The sequence below is a fragment of the Dipodomys spectabilis genome, unplaced genomic scaffold (genome assembly GCF_019054845.1).
Source record: "Dipodomys spectabilis isolate Male_0828 unplaced genomic scaffold, ASM1905484v1 ptg000173l, whole genome shotgun sequence".
Classification (NCBI taxonomy): Eukaryota; Metazoa; Chordata; class Mammalia; order Rodentia; family Heteromyidae; genus Dipodomys; species Dipodomys spectabilis.
In genome coordinates this window covers 6,874,982-6,896,268 of record NW_024870850.1, presented here as the reverse complement: position 1 = coordinate 6,896,268, position 21,287 = coordinate 6,874,982, and the positions used below count along the sequence as shown (strand labels likewise).

At 40.8% G+C, this 21,287-nt stretch overlaps 1 protein-coding gene and 1 non-coding gene across 2 annotated transcripts in view; one reads left to right on the top strand and one right to left on the bottom strand.

Moving 5' to 3' along the window:
- The first annotated feature begins 3,769 nt into the window (after positions 1-3,769).
- Positions 3,770-21,287, top strand: part of LOC122119984 (vomeronasal type-2 receptor 116-like) — a 31,705-nt gene continuing 14,187 nt past the window's right edge. Inside the window, exons 1-7 of the mRNA XM_042694026.1 lie at positions 3,770-3,969; positions 8,620-8,908; positions 9,288-10,097; positions 11,042-11,269; positions 12,228-12,351; positions 14,731-15,628; positions 20,058-20,095. Coding sequence (XP_042549960.1) covers positions 3,770-3,969; positions 8,620-8,908; positions 9,288-10,097; positions 11,042-11,269; positions 12,228-12,351; positions 14,731-15,628; positions 20,058-20,095 — 2,587 coding nt within the window. The remainder of the gene's footprint in view (positions 3,970-8,619; positions 8,909-9,287; positions 10,098-11,041; positions 11,270-12,227; positions 12,352-14,730; positions 15,629-20,057; positions 20,096-21,287) is intronic.
- Positions 18,108-18,191, bottom strand: LOC122120006. The gene has a single exon (XR_006149628.1). It is a non-coding gene; the product is annotated as a small nucleolar RNA SNORD35 (small nucleolar RNA).

Here is a 21,287-nt window from a genome sequence, read left to right as displayed (position 1 = left end):
ATGTGATTCTCCTGTTCTCCCTACTTTAAAACCAAATTGCAAATATTAATTTACAGCCAGTTAGTCTAAGTTTAATTACTTTACATTTTTTATTGTGAAAATACCGTACAGAGGGGTTACAATTACATGGGCAAGGTAATGAGTACATTTCTTATCAATCATTGTTTCCTCCTCCTTTGTTTTCCATTTTAAAAAATGTCATTTTGAGATCAAATGTTTCAAACAGTTAACTGAAAATTCAATTTTTAAAACTCAGTAAGGAAGCCAGTATCCATTGACTCACGCTTGTAATCTTAGCTACTCAGGATACTGAGACCTGAGCATCGGGGTTCAAAGCCAGCCCAGGCAGGAAAGTCCATGAGACTATTCTTTCTAATAAACCACCAGAAAAGTGAAGGTGGCACTGTGGCTCAAGTGGGAGAGCACGTTCATTGAGCTGAAGAGCTGAGGAACAGCCCCCAAGCTTAGAGTTCAAGCCCTGTTACGGGGTCTGGGGGAGGGGATTCCACATTCCTCTTGGTGGGGATTTTATATTCCACTAGAGTCCACCACACAGAGACAGCCTCATGTAAAAAGATGAATTTATTGGGGAAGTGGCTAGGTGACTGGCCAGGGACTCAACATAGACTTGGGAACTGTGACTGGCCCTGAGCAGTTCTCAAGCTAGGATTTATAAGGGGTAGGTTACCTAGAGTTACATAGACTAGCCATGAAATGCAGGTTTGGCACATTTTCACTGGTTATAGTTAAATGACCTTTAAATTCATTTGTTCTTTACGGTAAATATCATATGTAATAATTTGCAATAGGCTGCCTATAGTGGGGCCACTGGGTGGTGGTCTTTAATTGGTGGTCTTAAGGCCACTTACTGAGGCAAGTAAGCAAGGTTACAGAAGCAAATCATAGCAAAACATATCCTTGAGTCACAGGAGCATAGGAAAAACATAATGTTGACTTGGCCACCATGACTAATACTATTAATGCTATTGATACTATTAAACATTATTTTTATTATGAACTCCTAGCTAATACAGCAAACAAATGTAGCTGGTGATAAGCCTCATGGTTGTAGACAGACTTCTGCAAAGCTGCCAGCTTGGTAAACTTGAATTTGGGAGAGATGTTATTTGGTTTTTACAAAGGATGGAGAAGCAAAGGCTGACCAGTAGTCAGCCTATATCTGAGACTTTTCTTTACCAAGAGGTTTTTGTTATTTATTAATAGCAACTGAGATATTACAGCCCCATGACTGACCAAAAAAAAACTATGTAAGGAAATAACAAATGTAAAGGAAGAGGGAAGTTAGTAAATAAATCCATGAGAAAGAGAATTGAGGAAACAAATTGTTTTCATTTGGATAAAAAATGATTTGAGGAACAAAAATTGTCTTCACTGTTTCTAACCACAAAATGTTCAACTAGCACATGGTCTGAGTAGGTCTTGAGTTTCATAAAATAGAGCTTATTATAAAATAATTGGTATTAAATAATTTGGTTGATGATCAAGAAAATTAATAATTACAGATGCTGTGGGGATGTGGCCAAAAGGAATGTTATAACACTGTTGGTAACATAATATGACAAAAGATATAATACTACATGAACATTACACATACATACTAGTATGGGTATTCGTTATGTCTATGTTTACATATGGTGAGTGTTTCTTATGTCACTACTGAGATGCAGTACCAGGATCAGTTGCAATCAATACATGAATGGAAAAAGTAAATTGAGTCACACAGACACAATAGTGTCTTGAGAATGCAATTATATATTTGAGTCAGGAATAGAGGAGGAAATGGAGATCCTCATATTCAGGAAATCACCCTGACAAATGCAGCAGTGGTAGATACTGGACACCATGTGAAAAATGAAGTATAAAATTGGTGGGTGGGGAAGGGAGGGAAAAATTGGGTAACATTGTAAAAACAGAAATATACTCATTGCTGATTTACATAATGGTAATTCCTGTGTACATCACCTTTACAATAGGGACAGACAGATAGATGTATTATCACCCAACACAGACCCCCAGGATTTCTCTCATTTTTGAAATGTAGGGAGTAGAAGGCTCAAAGTATTAGAGTAGATATCCATGTCAATGAAGTAGAAATTGTAAGGTTCTCCAGAAAGGAAAACTGACCCATGGTCCAGGCAGAAAAAGTATACTGCCCATCCACAGGAGATGAAGGCACATGAAGAAGACAGAGGAAAAGGAAAAAGAGAAAGAGAGAAAAGGGAACTTTGACTGACCAGGACCAAAGTGGATGCAGCAGTGACCTCAGGGTCTGGGGAACCTCTTACTGTCAGAGGAAGTTGTGACCAGGACAGTTCAGGAAGTGACCTCAGAGGATTAGGAAGTGACTTGAGTGTGTTGGGTCGTTCGCTGACTCACAGTCAGGTGATTGACAGGTGACTATTGGTTTCAGGATGGTGAAGAGGAAGTGGGGAGGAGCTGTTCTCCTGGGCAGACTTAACAGAAATAGAGTAATCGAGGAGGGGAACAGGATAAATGGGTGTCCTTTGAGCCAGGTGCAGATGGCTCCTACCTGTAATCCTGGCTATAGGAAAAAATGGAGATTTCTACTCAGAACCCAAGTCAAGGTTGGCCCCAGCACTGACCCTCTTGCAAGGTCTTGCTGGCTACCAACACCAAGTAGCATTTGCATCCTTACTTTTCCAACTTACGTTTGCCAAGCCCTTCCTAATAAATATATGGAGCCAAATCACAGAACCAGCTACCAAGGTGAACTCTGGAGGGAGCAGGAACCTGTGCTTTTACCTTGGTTCCATGTCTTAATGAGCAAATAATAGAGGAGACAGGTAAGGAGACATGGACAGAGCAGGGATCACATGCCTGTCTAAGTGAGAACAAGAGTTTCCCCAGCACCCAGGACATGACCAAGACAGAGAGCAGAACAAAACCCATCCATAGACACACAGTTTCCAGGATACTCAATGGGCAGGCCTGCTATTTTCTCAGAAAGTCATAGATCATAGAACATCTCTGTCTAACAGTGGATCACCACAATGCATTGATAGACACATTTTAAATGTCCAATTGGTTGTGCACCTTGACCTTCAAGTGTTGATCTTTAATGGTTGAATACAGGGAGACTGTTGATACCTCCTGCATCAGTAAATAACTGCATTGACCTCTTCTGGATGTTTCTGCATGTGGAGTTGTTATGGAAACCTGAATGGGTCATTTCACCAAACTTCTGTGGCTCCCTTGGTCCTGGGTTTGTGAGTCTGCCCTTCCTCATCTTCGATGGTGCTCCAATAACTCTGGGTCTTTGTTGGCCATGGCCCTCTATTACCTTTTGACTTTCACCTGGCATCCTCTGGTGTCATCCATTTCCATCATCCCTAGTGGCTTTCCTATGGTACTTTATGTTGTGGGCTTGTTTTCTTTCAAGTTTTTGCTTTCACACTAGTTTGTGAACAACTCAACAAGAAAGGAATCCATCCCTGGAGTTTCATCATCTACAGTCTTGGATGAAATGACAGTCCTGAGGGTGTGGAGAAGAAGATGGTACACATGTTTTCCAACTTGTGTTTTGACCTTGAAGCCGGATCTCAGATGCATAGCTGGAGGGCAGAAAGGCTCTATATTCCTCTAGGACAGTGGAGGAGGCCGGTGGTGTGTCCCAGTGGCCATCCAGATAACAATAAGCCACAGAAACTGAAGATCCATTTAGACACCAACCTGATGCTGCTGGCTCAGTCTGCATCCAGAATCACAGCTCCAGGCCAAAACAGCAGCAATGTTCCCTGTGACTCTGACACTGCTTCTCCTCCAACAACCGCTCGTGGTCAGCTCCTCTGAAGATGACCGACACATTTGCACAGAGAAATCTGTGGCACGCTGCAAGGGAGATGTGGTCATTGCTGGGATTTTCCCCTTTTATTCTTGGGAATTTGTTCACAACATGAATGATCCTGCTGCACAGCAACAGAGCGATCAGTAAGTGATTTCTTGGGTTTTCTTAATATTTGCATTTTCTGTTTGGCTATCAGACCGTTCGGGGGAAATTTGGACGCATCCACTAATGTTCTCTGGATCTTCTACATTGTCCTCACCATAACAGCTCTACTTTATTTCTGGTTTTCCTGATGAATATTTTTCCTCTTACCAAGGGGTAGAGAGGTCTCTGTCTGTCTTCCATTCCACTCCCATTTCCCAGGACTGTCCAGACCACCTCACCATCTTTGTGATTCCTCCAGCCTGAACTGTCCTGGTTCAGTGTCATTTGGGTGACCAAGAGTCCATACTAGCCACTAAAGCACAATGTCCCCATCCATACATCAAAGGTTAGGGAATCTTTAGTCAAATCTGTCCTTATACTTTTAAAAATAGGACCAATGTTTGGACCTCCTTCAGGACAATATTTCTTAGGACAGACATGCAGTTTCTGCTTCTGGGGTTATTTCATGTCAGCAAAGCTTTGGGAATGGGAAGCTGCTGGTCAGATCAGGAATAAGAGATCCATGATCCGTTTTATTTTTCCCCTTAACTAATGTAAGTGAACTTCTGCCTTACTGTCCATGTCTCAGCCTATCTCCTATGTCATTCCCAGAAGCTCTGCTTCTATTCCATGTTCTCTGACATCTAGCCAGGCTTATCTATTTTCCCCTGCTCATGAGTTCTTAAAATATATTTGAATGTTTTTCCATATTGTTATTGGTTGTTTGTGGGGCTTGAACTGTAGGTCTAGGTGCTGTCCATGACCTCTTCAGCTCAAGGCTAGGGGTCTACCACTTCAGTCACAGCACACTTCCAGTTTTCATGTGGTTTATTGGAGTTAAGCATCTCACCCACCTTTCTGCCCTGGCTGCCTTTGAACTTGCATCCTCAGATCACAGCCTCCTTAGTAACTAGGATAACAAGCATGACCCACCGGCACCTGGCTTTTTCATGTGTTTTATGCACTCTTTGATTCATGCATTTGACCCAGGTAAGTTCATTACTTTCAAATCTACAGAATTCTCTGTAAACTAGGAAGTCACAGATTAATCTTCTCAGACAACTTGTGTGGAAACACCCAGTATGGGCTTTATTCAGGAGAGGAATACTTTATTCCATGAGAGATTTGTGAGGGATATTGAAGCCAACTGACTGTGGTGTAGAAGTGAGTGAGACAGATGGGACTCATGTGCAAACCCAGCATTAGAAATGCACCTCCGTGAGAGATAGGAGATGTCAAAGTTGTCTTCTGCTCTGTCCATTCTCTAATTGAACTGTGTGTGTGTGTTTGTGTGTGTGTGTGTGCATGTTCACACAAACTCTTGTACACAGGCGTGAACTCAAGTCCTGATGGCTGTCCCTTTGCATTTTTTCTCTCATGGCTGGCAGTTTACTACTTGACCAACATCTCAGTTACTGGTTTCTGTGTGTTTAATTGTACATAAGAGTCTCACAGACATTCCTGCCCAATGTGACTACAAAACATAATTCTCTGATCTCAGCCTCCTCAGAAGCCATAATTAAAGGCCTGAACCACCAGTTCCCAATTAATATTTAGTATTACTGACATTCTAGCTGTCAAGCTTCACAGTTATGTTGTAAAATAGCATATCAAAAACAAACATGAGAATTGAGATTGTCTCTATGAGAATTTCCCCAAACTGATTATATTGAATGCTAGGAGAACTCATCGTTCTGGAACATTCTTGATTCATACTGGACAAGTGATACTATCTGTCCTTTGAAATGTCTCGGAATTAGACCAGTCAGCCTGGTCTGGCTTTGTGCCTGTCTTTCAAGAAATTCCAGGCGATTTCCACAATGTCACCACTAGAGGGAGCAAAGGACTTGAAGGAAGTGAGCTGGTGAAGTGATAAACCTCTTCAGTAGCAGAGAAAACCAAAGCAAGTTGGGTGACAAATACTCTGTGGTTCTAAAAACCTCAAGGAGAACCCCACTGAGTCGAGGGTCCCAGCATGCCTCCTCTTGGGTCATGCGGGGGCCCATAATGCTCATGCACAGGAAATGGCCTTGTGAGACGTTTCTGTGTAGCAGTGGCAAGATCTTTGTTCTGGAACAGGCCTTAGTCACAACTGTGGCCACCAGAACTCTATTACACCTGGAATACCAACCAGCAGTGTCACAAAAACAGGTGAAGGTTAATGAAGTTTCCCTCTAAAAGTAGTCACTCTTCACTTAGGCTTCTTGACTTGGATCTCAGAATAAGAAATTCTACGCAAGTCACAACAGTAAGAAAATCTGGCAGAGTTTTACTGAGTAATGAAGCAAACAAGCAATCAAATAAACAAACAGGAAACAGAAATTCAAAGACACACTCTAACAGAGGAGAGATACACAGCTCTTGGGCTGCCAGGGGTATTCATACAGTAAAGGTGGGAGGACTGACTTCAAAGTTATTCAAACATACGTGTCTCATCTTTGCTCTAATCACTTCTAGTGTTACACTTTCTGAGTTTCTGTATGTTTTGGACATTCTTTTCAGAAGGCATCCTTCCATAAAACAAATGATTACCCTTGCAGTGAGGAAGGCGTGCTGTTGTCTATATTTTGTGTAGGATGCTGCTTATGATTTGGGGGAGCATTTTTTGGTAAGGCATACATGCTGCCAGACAACTGTTAATTCATATGATATGATGAGAAATGCATTCTCAGGAAAGAAATACATCCTGTTATGACTCTTTGAAGCAAAGATAGTGTCTCTGTTTTTCTAAATCATGTTTCTGAGTTGCCTTCACCAAGACTCATTTTCTTCAATTTATCTGGCTTCATTTTCTGCTCAATGACTTTAGTGCCTTAATCTTAAGGGATGTTAATTAATGAATAGCTCTCTATTTGCTGTGAGCTTACCACACCCCATTTTCTCCTAATCTATGCTACTACATTTTCCACTAAATTACTTTGTTCCCTTAATATTAAGAGAAGTAGATGGACAAGTGTTAAGCTTGAGTTTTTGAATTCCTGGCATGCTTTAACCAGGCCTCATTTTCCCTAGTCTACCCTGCCTCAGTACTACATCCTCAGTCCATTGCAATCAAGACCAGAGCGCTGGGTGAGCACTAAGAACCACACAATTTGTACGTAGTGGCAGTGTTCTCATGGGCCAAGATGGCCACAACCATATCCAATTAGTGATAGCTAGAATAAAACTCAGATTGTCTGGTGGTAGATGACTTTCCCAGGTACTCAGGTGATTACAGAGCTCTGCCAGAGGCTGGTCTGGCTATGGGGTCATGGCACAGTTCTAGTGCTATCACTTGGGCCACACTAAGCTCTAGGACAATGTCACCATCTTACTTCCCTGTCCTACCCATAAGTGGGATGGAGAATTGTGCTGTGCCAGAGAAGCATTGAATGCTTTGTAATGGGGGCCACAAGCTGGCCACTGGCGGCTAATGCTTGAAATCCTGGCTACTTAGGAGGCTGAGATCTGAGGATCAGGGTTCAAACAGTGCCTCTAGTTTATTCTGGATTATTGGTCCAAACATGACATGCCTGACACAGGGTTCTAAGAAAAAACCTTGACCCACTCATGCCCTGCTCAATAGGAGATTGTATCCAATACCTGCTGTTGTTCACAAAATTGGAGGAGGGAGGTTGTGGAAATGTCTTTCTTCTCTGTCCTAAACCAGTTCCAGAGACACAATCTAAAGGTCTGGACCCAAGAGTAGAGACTATAACCACTTCCCTAGCACTGGTCTTAGTGTATGGGGATGATGCTGAGATTTAACTTGAACTCTCTCCTTCCCTTCAGTGTCAGAGGGTTTCTGTCCATACTGAGTTATTAACGCTGATGATGGGGAGGAACATGGAGTCAGCTTCTTCCACCATTTCTCACACATTCTTTTCTGTTGTTTTATTCTACAAGAGAAGTGTCTTCTGGTCTAAACTCGTGACTCTCATCTGTTCTTTTGTTTGGTGAAGCAATCTTCATGTTCTAGCTTTCTCAGCTGCCATCTTGCTTTGTTTCTGAGGAATCCCCTTGAATAATGACATTCTCTGAGTCAGCTTAGTGTTCCTCTACCACATAACATGAATTGAATTTCTTTGTCTTCTTTAATTTCCTCACAAGACAAGATGTACTTCTTTGCAGAAATGTGCACCATTAGCAAAAGTTTAGCAAGTGAGCATAGACACAAGGCAGCCTGCTTTTGTATTTATTCCTAACACAGCAGTCCCTGTCTCTCTGCTTGTATTGGCTAAACTCAGGTGGACAATATGCTCTCAATTTGAATTCTATTTCTTAAGCATTCTTCATATGCACAGGTAATTCAAGGTACTCAATGATTTGGGATGTGACTGGGCATGCTCCTGTGTCCCAGCAGACAACAGTGTTTTTCACATATCCATATGTGGTAGAATGGAAAAGCCAACTTGCTCATCCCTCCCCACCCTTTGTAATCTCAAAAGAATAGTAATCTCATATATGCTGATCAAGTCCTGTTCAGGAGCTCTCCCAATATTGAGAACTTTTCTAAGACTCCAAATTCTAATGCCATCCTGTTAGAAGGTAGGATCTACACATACTACTGTGTGTAGAGATAGGCATTTGATTCAACAAAGTCAGAAGGTTTGCAGTTAATCATTTGTAATACTTGAATACCTATCCAAATATTTCTGGCCTCTTTTCAGTATCAACTTAAAGAAATACCAATTGCTTCTCACCCTGGTGCTTGCGGTGGAGGAAATCAACAAGAATGCTCATCTGCTACCCAACATGACTATAGGGTTTGAGATCTATAGTGCACATTACAAAGATACTGATTTATTAGAGGATCCACTCATATGGCTGTCTGGGAAGAATAAAAACAGCCCTAATTACACCTGCAGAAGAGACAGCAAAGCTTTAGCAGTACTCACAGGAACCTCAAGCACATCTGTCCCAATCGGGACACTGCTGGACCTCTACAAACTTCCACAGGTGAGGCTGGGAGGGGTGTAAAGCTATGTCCACAGTGACTCTGTCCTGGACAGGCTGAAGAAGAGGAGTTATCACAAACCCTTCTAAATGCATGATCTCACAGGGAAAAGACTCTGGAAATGGGTGGGACATATACATTTTCTTTCCTGCAAAAATAAATAAATAAAAGGAGAGATTGTAAGAGTCCAAAGGATGATCCAAAGCTCTGAGCCTTATCCTTACATGTCTACAATGAGCTTGAAACATGGGACATGACTTTGCAAATGGGATAAATGAACTTTTGCCCCCACCTCTGCCAGTTTTTGCTTAGTTCTCACCAGGACTGATACTTGCCTATGACCATCCTCTTCCTGGTGTTGTGTTCATTGTTTCCCTATAGTTCACTTTTGGGTCTTTTGATCCTCTCCTGAGTGACCATAGAAAGTTTGGTACTGTCTATCAGATGGCTGCCAAGGACTCAGGTCTAGCCCTGGCCATGGTCTCCTTGATGCTTCATTTCAGCTGGACCTGGGTGGGACTGTTCATCACCGAAGATGACTATGGTGTGTGGTTTTTCTCAGAATTGAGAGAAGAGATGGACAAGAATGGAGTCTGTTTGGCCTTTGAGAACATGATCACTTACAGTGCCTTTTTAGATTTCACAAATGATCTATGGATGCATCGCCAGCTAATGGAATCATCAACCAATGTGATTATCATTTATGGGGACAGTAAATTTCTACTAAGCTTTATTCTTAAATTTGGGTACTTTTTAATTACAGAGAAAGTCTGGGTCATGAACTCACCCTATGATGATGTGACTATTGCTAAAAGACATTTTCTCATTGACCCTTTCCATGCACCTCTCATCTTCTCTCACCACCATAGAAACACTTCTGGGTTCACCAATTTTATTCAGACAGAGATCTTCTCCAAGAACTCAAGAGATAATTCCCTTCCCAGATCATGGATTCAATCTGTTTATTGCCTACTGGTTAAGTCTGACTGTAGAGACTTGGGGCGCTGTTCATACATTGCCACACTGGATTGGATGCTGAGGCACATTTTTGACATGACCATGTCAGAGGAGAGTTACAACATCTACAACGCTGTGTATGCTGTGTCCTATGCCCTTCACCAGATGATTTTTCATCTCATGGAAGAGCAACCGGTGCACAATGCCCAACCAAGGGCATTTCTGTCTTCACAGGTAATGGCTTTGCTTTTGGAAGACCTGCTCTGGGCATGTAGACTTCCTATTGAAGGTTTCATAGCAGATGGAACTAGGTTGTCTGGCTCCATTTTGTAAAATACAAGAGACCTTGTGCCTGTCATGTTCTCCATGAAATGACTGTAGAGCTGTGAAGACAAAGTCCTTGAATAACGCTGCATCTGTGACAAGATAGTGCTGTGTTTTCTGTCCCCATCCTCACTATGTGTGGAAAAAGTCATCCCTTTTTCAATAGTATATATCCAAATTGTCCTTGTAATTTTTAAAATAATAGATCAAGAGTGACTTGTTCTTGAATACATAAGATTGTGTGGACACAAGTGGCTCACACCTGTGTCTCACTCCTACTATAGTTAACTGCCAAAAGCCAGAGGTGGAGCTGTGGCTCAAGGGATAGAATGATTAATTTGAAAAGAAAAAAAAAACCTCAAGTTGAGTGCCTAAGCCCTGAAGTCAATCCACAGGACAGGATACACACACACACACACACACACACACACTGAACTAAGTCTTACTTAAGTTAATCTTTCATAGTTGTCATAAATATTCTATGAATGTACTTAGTTTATTATTTACCTATTTTCAGACTGTCTCACTGATAGCAATCATAAAATAAGTGATTGGAATGCACTTTAGTGAGGCAGTTGAGGTCTGTCATATGATAATTCATTATTTGGTTGGGTGTGGTTGGAGTTTGATTCCCTTGAAATTGAGTTTCTGCATCCCATCCTAGATACCCAGGTTTTAGAAATTTGTAACACTTTAGTCTACTGTGGTCCTGCATTTGATTCAGTTGATTGGAATCTTGTGGTGTGTGTGAATCATGTGGTGAAAATGAAGGTTAATTTGTGTGCATCCATTATGCTCAGATTTTGTGAGAATTCTTGGAAGCACTTCATGCTACTGTAATGTGTCCCTTTTAGCTGCATCCCTTTTTGAAGAAGAGCCAATTTACCAATCCTGTTGGAGACCAAGTGGTTTTGAATGAGGAAAGGAAATCTGAAGCAGAGTATGACATTATGAGCTTTTGGAATTTTCCAGAAGGTCTGGGACAAAGGGTAAAAGTTGGCAAGTTTTCTCCATCTAGATCACATGATCAACAACTGATTTTGTTTGAAAATCTGATAGAGTGGCCCATAGGAATAACCAAGGTGGGTTATTTATGCATTTTTGGCTCTCTCCTTTTTAAAAAAACTGTAGTTATTATGAAGTTGTTTTAATTCCCTAAGTCAGGTTATGTGCACAATGCTTGTAGATAATGACACAACATCCTTATTTCTACACCAGAATTGGTCATTTCTAGCTATAATATCATGATATAGATATAAATATGCCATAAGCTTATCCTGATTTTAAGCTTGTTTATCAAAACTATGTCTCAGTGGTAAACATTTCACAACTTCCTCTTTCTGGAAGTTTCTTACTAACAGATTCATGGAAGAAATAGAGGAACATTCCATTACCATTATGTTGTTCTATGTTTGCATATTGAATATCATAAAAGGTGAATGACACCTGTGAATCATCATTCCAACATTGTGACCAAACATCTGAGGAAATCAAATGAGAAGGCAGAAAGGCTTGCTTTGCTTCTGCCTGGAGATTTCAGACCACGATTGGGTAGATAGCTGCTTTTGAGTCTGTGCTGAGACAGGATGTAATGAAAGAAGCATCTGCCAGTGGAGTTCACCCATCTCATTGCAACTGGGAAGCCAAGAGATGTGAATGGCCCTGTGTACAGCAGCACCTTCCAAGCAATTAGCCACGCTTTAGAGTGTGGGTTTGAAGTTTCTCTGAGTGATTTTCCTCTTATGCTCTTATTCATCACCTGAATTCAAGAATGGAATGCAGTATTGAACTCTCATTTCCTAATTTTCTAGAATTAACATCCACCTCTTAAATGCTCCATGACTTCCTGATGGCTTGAGGGGCTGGGTGTTAAGGACCCACATTTTCTCCTGGTCCTGTTAGATGAAATTGTAAGAAGGCTCAATCAATTCATTGGCTATATGTATATAAAGATTATGTGTTTTGAAGATCTTTTCCAGAGTGTCTGGGATGTCAGGTAAAAGGATGAATAGTCCCTAACCTTCATCTGAATGTTCTCAGGCTCCGCAGTCTGTCTGCACTGAGAGCTGTGGTCCTGGATTCAGGAAGACCGCTCTGGAGGGAAATGCTACCTGTTGCTTTGACTGCATTCCTTGCTCAGAGAATGAGATTTCTAATGTGACAGGTGGGTCTGTGAGTTATAGAGAAATTCCTCAACTCTCCTTCCTACCCTTCAGTCCATGCAAGCCAGTGGAGTGATCTACAGTAGCATGGCATGAACACATATTCCCCTTCATGCAGAATTCCATGATTACTGTTAACCATATTTCTCCTTAGAAGAAACAAGCCAGTGCCCCTCCATTTTATATATATATACATATATATATATATATAATTGTATTTTCTTGTTTATTACAGGATTCATCTTGAGAATAGCCCTGTTTCTCTCTCCTCAGTCACATTTTTTATATTTAAAGAAAATATACACCAATGGTTTCCCTTATTTGGAAGAACTAGTACATGTCTAGGAAAAGCAGAAAAGGGAAAAAGCTATGTACATATGACCATATAAAATGCTAAGTGAAATGAACCCAAAGATAGGGACACAAGTGTTTTTTTCTTTCTTTTTAAAATGTATTTATAATGTACTATATGATTTTTTGGTTTCTGTGGTTTGTTCCTCCCCCCCCCCCCCCCAGTATAACCCATGTTTTCACAGTACTGGATTCTGGTCCCCTGCATCTTGTATACACATTTTTCTAGTTTGGGGAGGGGAAGGAAAAAACAAACTGCTTAAATAGGGATACAGGTTGACCCATTGTAACAATGAGATGTACAAGACACTATGTTGAAAATGAACTTTACAACTTTGACTGGGGTTGGGGGTGGGGGTTAGGGAGTACTTGGGATGGTGGGGAAAGAAGGGATGGTAGGAGAAAAAAAAAGGAGGAGGCAACAATGTTGATAGGATATGTACTCATTACCTTACTCCTTACCTTACTGTAACTCCTCTGTACAATATTTTTACAATGAAAAACATATAAAAAGCAAAGGAGTGGGTAATAATGCTCCATAAGAAATTTACTCATTAACTTACTCATGTAAATGTAACCCATCTGTACAGTATATTCACAATATATATATATATATATATATATATATATTTAGTAAAAAAGGAGAAATGGAGAAAATAAAAGTAAAAGACAGTAAAAAGAAAACAAAAAAAAGGAAAAAAAGAAAATATCAAGGACCAGTTGTTGATCTTTGAAATGATGTGAAAATCATCATGGAATTTTACATCTAACACAGTCTTTCATTTCTGAGTGCCCAGTACTGCTCTTTTCTAATTAAAATTGATTTTCTATTTAGCAAACACTAATAATACAAGGGACTTTGTTATGATAACTCCATGTTTTACACTGGCACTAGATTGATTAGCAATTCTTCAAATATTAAAGATTCAGAAGTAGTTTACCATGTCCATTTCATTTCTCTTCTCCATCATCCAGCTGATCTTTTCCAGACCCTATCATATCAGTAGAGGAAAATTGTTCTTGACACAGATAAATGCTCAGGAAGTTTGTGCTTGGTATAAGAAGTAGATTGAGGTTTGGATTAGACCCTCTTGGTAAACCTGAAATGATTAGGGTAATTCTATATTCTCCATTATTTCTTGAATGAGTAGCAGAGAGCCAGAGTGATATAACCTGTCAAGACTGCAGCACATAAGGCTAGGTAATTATATATTACCCCTTAAACCAAGCAAAACTCAGGCAGTTGAGATTTTACAATGGAGTTTAGATGCAATGATGGGCAGGAAACTAATAAAGATGTTTTTCCACAATTAAGCACCCAAAAAAGTGTAATTGAAGCTGTGGCTCAAGTGGTAGAGTGGTGGTTTTGGCATGAATACTCTGAAAAAATTCTCAGGGCCAGAGTTCAAGCACTGGAGGAAAGACAGAAAGGAAGGAAGGAAGGAAAGAAGGAAGAAAAACAGAAGCAAAAAAAGAAGGAAGTTAGAAAGAAAGGAGGGATGGAGGGAGGAAGGAAAGACAAGAGGGAGAGAAAAAGTATATAAGGCAAGAAGGAAGGAAGGAACAGAGGAAGGAAGGAAGGAGATAAACAGAAAAAAGAGAAATGGAGGAAGGAAAGAACAAGAAATGTTAGAAACAGAATTCACCTGAAAATATAGATAGATATATATATTTTTTTTGGTCCGGTCGTGGGGCCTGAACTCTGGGCCTGGGCACTGTCCCTCAGCTCTTCAGCCCAAGGCTAGTGCTCTACCACTTGAGCCACAGCGCCACTTCCGGCTTTTTTCTTTTTGCTTATGTGGTGCTGAGGAATCGAACCCAGGGCCTTGAGCATGCAAGGCAAGTGCTCTACCACTGAGCCACCTTCCCAGCCCCTGAAAATATTTTGATATAGAGAGTTACTCCACTTTGTATTGAAGTCAATACAGGTCACCTGGTAAATCAGGGAAAATGAGCTATTTGAATGAAGGGGGATGAGAGGAAAGAGAAATATGGAACCCAGATTAACAACGATTCTCACTACTCACCAGACATGGAGCAGTGTGTGAGGTGTCCAGATCATCAGTTGGCCAACACTGAGAGAAACACCTGCCTCTTGAAAACTGAGAGTTTCCTGGCTTATGAAGACCCCTTTGGCATGTCTCTCGCCTGCACAGCTCTCTGCTGCTCTGCACTCACAGCTGCGGTTCTTGGGGTGTTTATCAAGCACCAAGACACCCCCATTGTCAAGGCCAATAACCGGGCCCTCAGTTACATCCTGCTTATCTCCCTCATCTGCTGCTTCCTCTGCTCCTTGCTCTTCCTTGGCCGTCCCCACACAGCCACCTGCCTCCTCCAGCATACCACATTTGCAGTGGTCTTCACTGTGGCTGTCTCCACGGTCTTGGCCAAGACCATCACTGTGGTTCTTGCCTTCATGCTCACTGCTCCAGGGAGAAGCATGAGGCAGTGGCTGCGATCCAGGGCTCCTAACCTCATCATTCCCATCTGCACCCTCATCCAGGTGATCCTCTGTGGCCTCTGGCTGGGAATCTCTCCTCCCTTTGTGGACACAGATGTACATTCTGAACATGGCCATGTTATCATCCTGTGCAACATAGGCTCCCTCAGTGTCTTCTACTGTGTCCTGGGATACCTGGGCTTCCTAGCCCTGGCCAGCTTCACAGTGTCTTTTCTGGCCAGGAACCTGCCTGACACCTTCAATGAGGCCAAATTCCTGACCTTCAGCATGCTGGTGTTCTGCAGTGTGTGGCTCACCTTCCTGCCTGTCTACCACAGCACCAAGGGGAAGGTCATAGTGGCCATGGAGGTCTTCTCCATCTTGGCCTCCAGTGGAGGTCTCCTGGGCTGCATCTTTGCCCCCAAGTGCTACATCATCTTGATAAGACCTGAGAGAAATTCTCTGTCCAGGTTCAGGGAGAGCTCACAGTCTGGAAGAAACAGACATTAAGATGAACATAAGTGTTGCCTACAATGTTTAGAAGCTCTGAGAGTAATCTTTACCAATTTGATAGGCACATCTTAGTTTTATTTGAGGAATTCTTTGAACAAAGTAGTTACTCTCATTCATTCCTCTGGTTATGTTAGAGTCATATCAAATTCCTAACAAGACTTCCTAAATTTTCATTCTAATATATATATTTTATGCTTCCTCCAGTGTAATATGTCCTTTATGCTATCATACTTCTGAATGAGTGCACTATCTACTGTGCTTCTTCCTTTCTCTTTCTTGTCTCAATTATTCTTCCTACCTATGCTATATTGCTGTTTGCATATCATTATATTCTTAAGGCTACTAGTATCTGAACGTTATGCTGTGAAATGTTCCCATGCTTTCATTATGGTACCTCGAGTCTACTCTCTGGTATCACTGTCTATTTCTCCTCACATATTTTCTATTTTGTTATATTACTGCATGCATTTCTTCAGAAAATCTCTCCTTTTCTCTCTTCCTTCATTAAGAATTTTAGAGCAGGATGTTAATATGTTTCAGTTTCGCAGAGGAGTCTTTTAATGTATTTTTTAGGGAAGAAATGTGCGTGCATCAACATAACTAGAGCTGTCCAAATGAGCAGCTAGAGCAACAGTTTGCTTATTGATCATTATTTCTTATTGAAAACCAAAAGTACAGAGTGCCAAGAAGCGCCTTGTCATCCCAGTCTCTAAGAATCCTCAATGTTAATGGTTGAGAAATGGAATCATTTATAAGAAGAGAAAAAGCTCCTCAAAGAGAGGACAAAACATTAGATAGGCTCAGACTCTGTATCTCTCAATGTTCTTTAAAATTCTATGAGAACTGGCATGATTCAGAAGAGCCTCTTAAATAATCAGAAGTGTTGAGGAGCTTGAAGTGGGAATATTGTCAAGTCACCACTGCATTATACAGTCAGGACTCCAAAGGACAAGCAAGCTCATTTCGCTGAGTCCAGAGACCTTGATGTCATTCAGTGCTGTAACTGTGGGTCAATGGAGTGATGTCACCGACTCATGCATGAGAGAGACACACACAGCACTGTCTGTAATTCTGCTGGGCCATTGCTGGAAAACATAAAAGCATCTGCCCAGAGACAGAAATGTGTGGAAGCCAAACCGATCATTCTTTTTACAGTGACTCAAAGAAAAGAGTGCTCAATGTTCTGTAAGCATTTGCTTTTGTATTGAATGCCATTTCTTCATTAGTATGTATACAACAAAAGGGTACTGATGAATTTTACTACCATAAAGCTTCAATGAGAACCAAAATAGCCTAACTAAACAAAATAAATGAGTGTTAGACTACCATGTCAAATGTCTGCATAAAGCATTATGAAGACTTATTTGTTGTCCACTAGAGAAGTAGGAACAAGGAAAGTTCAGATCCAATAACTTTTGGCCCTTTATGAAGTGTAAACTTACCACTTTGTGCTAATAATAAAAAGATAGTTGCCCTTATACATTCAACATACACTGATAGTAAAGGAAGTAAGTATTGAGTAATTTCTAAGGAAAGAGGCTAAGGTACAAGGGACCTGTTCCTGGGCTCTCAGTGAAATAAAATGGATGTTTACCTTGTCAAAGAGGACAACTTACCAGAATTATTCTGATCTCATGTCTTTTGTCCATAAGCAGAGAGCCCAATGCAAACACACCTGTAACAGTTTATGTCTAAACACTTACAAGTTACATTAAAATCACTCACACTTAGCTGAGCACCATACCCTAGGCCTGTAAACTTAGCTCCTTAGAGAGCTGAGATGTGAGGACCAGGGTTCCAAGCAAGCCTGGAGCAGTAAATTTATGAGTCTTTTATATGCCATTAGCCAACAAAGCCAGAAGTATATTTGTGGTTCAAGTGGTAGAGCACTAGCTTTACACAAAAACAATGCTCAGAAACAACATCCAGACCTTGAGTTCAACTATCAGAACCCGCACCAAAACCCCCATAAGAACACAATCTTACATTCATTTCTTTAGGTGGCAAAAATGTAAATTCCCTGTGAAGTAGAGAAAGACGAAGCATATGGCCCCTCTGGGGGAAGATGAGATTCAGGCTCCTGCTCTGGAAGGGGAAGGATACTCCCAGCAGCCCTTGAGGCATGGAGCAATGATCATCATCAAGAAGGAGATCAGGGACTTGAGCATGAGGGACTGTACATGGCTCTGGAATACAGCAAGGCCTTGCCCTTGTCTGCGCCCAGGTTCAGCAGCACCATATGGGACAGATCCTGAGCAGCAGGCCCAGGGATCACAGGTGGGATCCAGAGCCTATTCCTGCTATTCCAGGCCCTCTCTGGGTTGGAGTGTCACACCTGCCACGTGTGGGCATCTCTTTTCTTCTGCTCACACATATTGGGCTGTTTTTCATTTAATGATTGTGTGATTTTAACATATTGGTGTTTCTCTCTCTCTCTCTCTCCCTTTTTTTTATCTCCTAGTATCTTCTGAGATTGGCATCATTGTCACTGCCCACAGTGGCATCCATAGACCATCGTGAGAAAAGACATCACTTGCTTATTTAAAAATGAATTTAAATACAGGATTGACATTTTCAGAGTTGGGTGGTAGGAAGAAAAGGGAATTTAAAAAATCAACTTATGTTTTCAATATGGAAAAAATGTGTGTGTGTGTGTGTGTGTGTGTGTGTGTGTGTGTGTGCATGTGTGCGCGTGTGCAGGTCCTGGAAATCAGGGCTCCAAGCTTCCTTTCTTGGCTATCTTATTCACAAGTGGCATTTTACCATTTGAGAAATACCTCCAGTCCTATATTTTTACTTGTACGTTAGAAATGGAGTCTTTTGAACTGTGATCCATGCCTTCTAAGGGAGCCACTGTTGTCTTGAAAAAGAAATTATGTTTATAATAATAAATAATAGTGAATTTACTAATGGATTTCCACAAGAATGTGAAACTTTAATACATATTACTCAATGTTTTAGTCAGTATTTTTAAAAAGTAACACTTTTTCTTTATTGAGATTAATTATATAAATTTCACAATATTGTGGCATAGTGATACTTAGCTAAAGTCACTAACACATTTTAACCTTCACAATGCATCTTGTCATTGTCTTGATCTACAAAGCTTATGAATCTACAGACTTTAACAAAAAACTGCTTCTTCCAAATTGGGTGATATGAACATTTATTTCCTTTTGCTTAGTATCAGCTGTTTCCTCTTTCTCTCTCATTCCTTCCCTCCCATCACCACTCTTGAGTTGCTTAATTCACTTTCATCAATGACCAGTGCTGGCGATGGACCCTCTGCCTATTTTTTCACCCATTTTCCTATAGTTCTTTGCCCTCCTCCTAGCTTCCCTCAGATGTGCATGCTTATACACCATATATGGGGTCCAGAATATAGAGTCATCTAGAAATTATATGACAAGAAGAGGTTCTTTGTTTCTTGGGTCTTGTTTACATTGTCATATCTCATAAAAACACTAACACATTTTTGATATGTAATTTAGTTCAATCAAGAATAAACACCACTGGATCTTATAACATAAGCAGAAAATAAAGCAGTGGAAGAAAGGACACATTGTATTTTGTCATCAGAGCCAAAGAGGTCCCCCTAAAATCTAGTGTGGCTGTTATTATCTTTTCTCTTCTTCCATTTCTATTTGGGAGTCATTAGAGATTTGATACAATAAGATGCACAAATTGACTAATTGTTAGCGCTGGGCATTGATTTCCCCAAGGTTATATGGGAGTCAATGATGAGTCCATCCTTTCCTCCCTTCACTTGAGCTTCTCCAGGACAGATGTGGGTTCCATGCTTGTATCCTCAGGGACAAAGGCCAGCTCCTGGTCTGTCAGTCCTGAGGATGGAGGCTGAGGATTCTTTAGACACTAAGCTTGAAAAGGTCTTTGGTTCTTGACCCCTTGGTTGTATCTAAAGACAGAAGCAGCTCTACCCAGTAAATACTGACGTATTTGATGGGTGAAGAGCCTTGGAAATATCATCTCTTAATCATAAATACCAACATCATTTTTTGGGTAGGCAGATGTAATGACAGAGCACTGTGATGGTCACACAAGTGACCATCACAGTTCACCAAGATTTATACATTCTTAGCTGTGTTTGGTTACAAGAATGGGTAATCATTTTTTTCTTTCTACCTATAGAATACTGGCTCTGTTTCCTGTTGAGGTCTTCCCCAAACTGAAATACTGGTATTATTCTGAACTCTTTCTGAGTATTGCAAAGGGACTATGACAATGATAGTAAAGGTCTGGACCTCAGTTATCAAAAAAGCATTAATGATATTATTTGGAGATACCTATTTTGCCTAGCTAGGACGCACTGGTTGTCATGTCTGGGGATGTTCTGATGCATATAGTGAGGCCTGTGCCCTAGGTTGGTTGGCCTGGTAGGGTAAGCTCCCAGAGGCAGAAGCCCCACTCTGCTCTAACAGGTGGTGAGTGGGCTCATAGACCAACCAGACTGGGATATCTCTGTGTACCTTCCCAGTAGGATCTGGCAACCTACTGCTTTCCAATGTGGAAATAAACTCCTTTTGTAATAGCACCACAAAATACAATACTTAGGAGTTAACTGAAGATGTAAAGGACCTCTATGAGGATCACTTTAAAAACCTGAAAAAGGAAATTAAAGCAGAACTAAGCAAGTGGAAAAACCTCCCCTGCTCCTGGATTGGGATGTTTAATATCATGAAAATGGCAATATTGCCAAAGGCTATCTCCAAATTCACTGTAATACCTATTAATGTCCCAAACTCATTCTTCAATGAAATAGAAGAAGCAATCCCAAAATTCATATGGAACAACAAAAAACCCCAAATAGAAAAAACAATTCTTAGCAGAAAGGTTAGCACTGGAGGAATATCAACACCAAATTTCAAACTCTACTACAAAGCCATAATAATCAAAACAGCTTGGTACTGGCCAAGAACAGGCATGAGGATGAATGGAATAGAACTGAAGACCAGAAATGAACCCACAGACACATAGCCACCTAATATTTGACAATGGAGCAAAAAATAGTATGGGAGAAAGAGAGCCTCTTCAGTAAATGGTCCTGGCAAAATTGGTTAAACACCTGTAGAAAACTAAAGCTAGATCCGTATATATCAAACTGCAACAAAATCAACCCAAATGGTTCAAAAACCTTGAACTAAAAGCAGACACCATGAAAACATTACAGGAAGGAATATTAGAAACTCTAGGGCTCCGTGGCAGAGGCCAAAATTTTCTTCATAAAGACACAGAAAAAAAAGAAAGGTTGGACAAATGGCAATGCATGAAATTGCAGAGCTTCTGATGATAAAGGACATAGCTATCAAGATCAGTAGCCCACAGACTGGGAGATTTTTCACGAGCCACACAACAGAGAGGGTCTCATACCTAAAATATACCTGGAACTCAAAAAATTAAATCTCCTAACACCAAATCCTCAAAGAACAACTACCCAATTAATAAGTCGGCTAAAGACTTAAAGATAGATTCTCTGAAGAGGAAATAAGAATGGCCAATAGACACATGAAGAAATGCTCAATAGACACATGAAGAAATGCTCAATTTCTCTAGCTACAAAAGAAATGCAAATCAGAAAAACATTGAGATTCTGCCTCACCCCAGTTAGAATGTCTA